Source organism: Calidris pugnax, unplaced genomic scaffold (assembly GCF_001431845.1).
Source record: "Calidris pugnax isolate Ruff unplaced genomic scaffold, ASM143184v1 scaffold171, whole genome shotgun sequence".
NCBI lineage: Eukaryota > Metazoa > Chordata > Aves > Charadriiformes > Scolopacidae > Calidris > Calidris pugnax.
The window spans coordinates 4,936,762-4,941,902 of NW_015091064.1; the positions used below are offsets into that span (position 1 = coordinate 4,936,762).

At 35.8% G+C, this 5,141-nt stretch overlaps 1 protein-coding gene across 2 annotated transcripts in view; it reads right to left on the reverse strand.

Annotated features, from left to right (window-relative positions):
• NOL10 (nucleolar protein 10) overlaps positions 1 to 5,141 on the reverse strand; it is a 57,603-nt gene that overhangs the window by 38,432 nt on the left and 14,030 nt on the right. For both annotated transcript variants that reach the window (XM_014956904.1, XM_014956903.1), the window contains exons 10-12: positions 4,721 to 4,799; positions 3,412 to 3,561; positions 1,020 to 1,086 (exon numbers count right to left, since the gene is read on the reverse strand). In XM_014956904.1, coding sequence (XP_014812390.1) covers positions 1,020 to 1,086; positions 3,412 to 3,561; positions 4,721 to 4,799 — 296 coding nt within the window. The remainder of the gene's footprint in view (positions 1 to 1,019; positions 1,087 to 3,411; positions 3,562 to 4,720; positions 4,800 to 5,141) is intronic.

Consider the following 5,141-nt stretch of genomic DNA (forward strand, 5'->3'; position numbering starts at 1 on the left):
GTAACAAAAAAAAAAAAAAAAAAAAATGAAGACACATTCTTAACTGAAGTTGGCAGAAAAGACAAGATAAGTTTTAACTCGTTAGAAATCTCAAACTCGCTTATCTACAATCTTGAATTTGAGCTGCCAGTATGAATCAAAGTCCAAGTCACTCTGTCTTTGCTGCTACCTCTCTAAAATTAAGGTAATAGCCCAGTTTGTAACACAGGCATTCTCTGGATCAAGAATTTTGTCCTCTTCCATCCTCATGGCCCTAATTTTTATTTCATCTTTTCCAATACTGCTTTCTAAACTGGTAGGTGTCACATAGTAACTAAGAACTAAGCAACTCCTATCAAGCAAGGAAAATTAAGGCCAGTTACAATCTGAGGTACAACCAAAGCACACGTGCACATACGTTCAGCATTTTGTAAAATATTTTTACTCACAAGGTAGGATCTGGAAACTTTGGTTAAAAATGAACCTTAGTTTTGACGTCTAAACATAATGTTATGAAACACAGCAATTCTGAAAGCTGTCACAAAAAGCATGGAAATCTACACACTTAAGAATCTACACTTAAAACCAAATTAATCATTCTTGGGGAGGGCATAATTAGCGAGGTACCTAAAAAGATGAAAGATCAAGTAGTTGTAAACACTTTTGTGTGTTTGTAAAGTTGCTGTAAAGAGATTTTTCCTAGTTCTAGAAAGCAAACTCTAACTTATCTGGGACTTCATCGAGACAAAAGGCCAAAATTCTTATTCTTATGAAATGAAACACTTCAGCTATTTAAAGGGCAAAAGAGGTCAATCACTCAATAGACAGCACAACAGCTCCTAACTGCAAAGAGGCTCCGATTTAATACAGATGCAGAGAAAACAATGACACTATCTGACAACTGACCATTTTGCCTAATTCTGTCATAAGGAAGAAAGTGGACCTAATTCGTATAACCCAAACAGAGAAAAATCCCACAGCTTGGGTTAACACAAGCATTCCCTTTTGAACTTAAAAAGACATTAATGTATCTAACGTACCTGAATTTGGATACAGGCAGACATCATTGATACTATATTCCGGCTCCATTGAAGTAAATATCTTCCCCTGAAATTGTAGAAGAAAATATATTATAAAGATCTCCAAACAATATAATTAAATTTAGGAAATCTAAACATTAAGAATAGCCATTATAGAAGCTAAGAAACATGACAGAATAAAGATGGAACAGATTTGGCAGAACAACAAAATGTTATTGAAGTATCTGAACATAACACAAGGAACTCAGTATTGTATTTATTCTCTGATCCGATCCCTTACAAGGAAGTGTAGGCTACTGGTTATGGAAGACACAGCAACGTACAGCGGCACTTCAATTTCTAGCCCCCACTTCTGTATTGAAAATAAGTGTGTCCGACCTGCTTTATTTTGTTTTATGCAAAAGGTGGGGGGTGAGGTGCATAAATTCCTGGCACATTACCAACATAACCCTCCTGTTGTTCAAGCCTGAATGGGGTCGTTTTAAATAATTTTATTAAAATAAGTATCATTCGCTGAAATTATGGACTTGGGAGAGGAATTCGATTGCAGAGCTTGGTCCCTCCACCCTGCTCATGTCTACATAAAATGAAATATAGCTCAGCACTTTATTTGTAATTTATAAACTCTGTAACAAAAAGAGGTCTAAATACAGAACATAAGTAGTAAAAGCATCCAGTGGTATCTAGCTTAGATCAGATTTGAAGTTATAAAGGTTATTTAAGAAAAAGGTAAAAGCAGGAAACAACATTCTCCAAAAAAAACAAGAATTGGAACAGAGTCTAAAAAACCCAGACAAAATACAGGTGCTCTTATAAGCCAACACACAAGACAGCCAGTAAAGGAAGAGTCTCTAAGAACTGGGCCACAGAATCCGAAGCATGAGAGTACATGCCTACTCGGTTCTAAATGAGGGACAGGAACAGAGCAAATTTTGATCCTATTCCTCTTTTTTCTTTCCCTGCAGCAATCCCACCTACCTTTCTGGGCCCTTCCTTTCCCTCCCAGTTACATGCTGTTACCCCACCCACCTCTGGTCTCTCCCCGATGATTAATGGGAGTCCTCCCCCACCCCGGTCTTAGCAGACAAAAGCCTCATGCTCCCCACCCCAAGGCACGTCTCAGCATGGGGCTACTCTGGTATCAAAGCCATATGCTCTCCACCCCACAGTCTGCCTCTGCAGTTGGTTCCCAGCCAGAGATAGTCAGGAACCAACATCTGGGAGAGGTGGAGCCAGCTGGAACATACTCTAGGAAAGAGTCCAAAGCTATCTTTGCCTTCCAGCAGTGAGAAACCCTCCCTTTTCCCACTGCGGAGGCCACCTGACAAACCTTACAGAGTTTCATTCTCAAGGAGGGAAATAGACATACCTAGGAAAAATGGAGAGAGGCCACTGCAGATGTTTTAAATAATAACCAATAATTTATTTGCTCTTTTAAACAATAAAAAGTAACTGCAGAGAAGCTTCCCCAAAACTGCTTGCGATCACAGAAAAAAATAAAAGAGGCTGTTGAAAGTTCATGAAGAAGCACAACAATAGAGAAATGACTGCCCGAAATAGTCAGAAAAAAAGTGCCCCTAAACTACTCTAACGGCTCTTGATATCTAAAGCTAGCAATGCTTTATTCTAGCTAGAAAAACATAGATGGAGCATGTTTTTTAGAAAGTATACAATGACTAAACATTAGTCCCTCCAACCGAACCAAGTTACAGCAGTATTACTTTAAATAGGGGGTAACATAATTTTGTGCAAACTGCATTAAGGGAAAGATAAGAAAAAGAACAGCAGAATATAATGAAAGAAAGTCTTATGAAAATTAGAGATTTCAACTTCAAATGCAAAAGCAGGAATAAAGATGCTGCCTAGTGCAACATAATTAATACAGCATCATACACATTGTTATTTGGATCTGGGCATAGTACCTGCTTCAGTATCCAAATAGGTTTCTGTGAAAATAAGCAGTACCTAATTTTAGTGCATCATAAACTAACTGTTCTACCTTTGAAGTTAGCCCTTCTTTGGGCAAGGAAATGGAATGACCATGTTTTCTCTCATGAAAAATCATAACTGGATGTGTTCAAGCACACTGTGAGAAATACACAAAGCAGGGCAATGGCTAAGGTACTATTTTTTAGTTTAAATCTTTCTTCTGAAAGAAGCATCTTAGGTAGACAAGTACAAACAGCTAAAAAATACCTGAAACTGTATTTTTATACCTGACAGGTTGTTGAATACCTTCCCAGACGTTGGTTTATTTAGTCAGACAGGACAAAATGCTGTGTAAATTAGGATACATTAAAACCCCAACTTCCTACATTCAATTTCAGCTTTATTATTCAAGCTGCATGAAAAAATAAATAAATTTTGAAGGCAGCATCATAAAAACACTCACCGTATCTTTGTTCCACATTTTTATGATTCGAGAATCTGCAGAGATAATTAAATCCAACTGATGCTGAAACTGAATTGACTTAATAGGCAAGCCATAGTGGTGATCTTTGACTATTAATGGATTACTAGACCGGAGATCATATAATAAAACCTTGAAGAATAAGAGACAGATTAAACTTACAATACTGTAAGATCACAAGGAAGTCATGCACACTAGATCTTCACTACAGGTTAAACTAAACTTCAGATTTTTTTACCTAAATATACAGACAGGATTTACGTAAAAGAAATAACTTTAAATTCTGAAGACAGCTTATTAAGTGAGCCCAGTTTATTCTGACAATATATTTTAACCTCAGAATGCTTCAGTGTAGAAAAATGAAGAGCAAATTTAAGAGCTCATCATCCTTCTAAAGTCTTTTTAATTTCTATTGAAAAAAAAAGTTTTCAAGGCCTTTAGTATTATTTAATTACTAATATTTTACTTCCAGATTCTTGTGCTGTTTTTACAAGACTTAAGTTTTCAGACTCCCTTCCACATTCAATGAGTATTACTTTCACTCAGTGAAACACCACAGAATGTAATTTTTTATTTTAAGGAAAGTAGTAAGTACAGGCCCTGTCTTCCAGAAACCTGCATTTTTGTCTCTAAAGTCTCCTATGAAACTTGAAAAGGACCTCAAATCTTTCACAGGCAAAGTGTGAATACTAATAATTTTGGGGGAAAAATATCAGTTTGTTTAATAAAAAATATAATCTCTAATAAAACTTGCTATCTGCTCTGGAACAAGCTACAGTTTTCTAAAGCCAACAAAAGACTGATGAAGGCAGAAAAATAATCCCCATACTCCAACTTACAAATATGATGGTAACAATGAATAAATGAATCTAAATCATTCCTTATAGAAAGATAACGCAGTAAAAACAATAGTTGAGAGACAATCACTTCTGCTTTGTTAGCCACCATCAAGACAAGGGACAGCATAAAGGTTGCACTGAGATAGTACTGACAGACTCAAAAAGCAACAACCTTTCCACATACTCGAGTCATAAGATAAATACAGAATGAGAAGTTATACAGCATGTTGGTTGTGATGATTTTAAGTGGTCCCTACAATATTCTGAAGACCAAGACTATTTGACAAAATTAATTTGTCGTTTAAATCTATACATGTAATTTATGCTCTTATAAATAGTTTTATTAATATATATTTATATTACAATAAGTGCAGTCAATGTATGACAGACCTAGACTGGCAACTGCAAGAACAGGACCTCCTAAGAACTGTTGTAGATGCAATTAAGTCTACCTGCCCAGTAGATGTTCCAACAGCCATATTCAAAGCTCCATCAAATTTCAGTGCTGAAACGGCTGGTAAACCCTCTATCCTGCAAAGCACAATGCTTATAATTAGATACTTTTTCAATAAAGGCTGCAAATATTTTTTTCAATATTAAAAATAGGTAAGATAATTAATGTAAATTAATTTACAGATATGACTCAGAAATTCTACTTCAAAAAGCCCTATTAACATTCAAAACTTATGGTTGTATAGCAAATTAGCCACTACTGCGCAGATCAATAACTAAGCGATTCCCTTTATGACTATCAAAACCCTTTATTCAGACAAACGATGAGAAGACCACAGGCAGATCATTTAAACACTAAGGGGGATTTGTTTCTAAAATCAAAACTTCTAAAAAAAAAAAAAAAAAAAAAACAAAACCCAC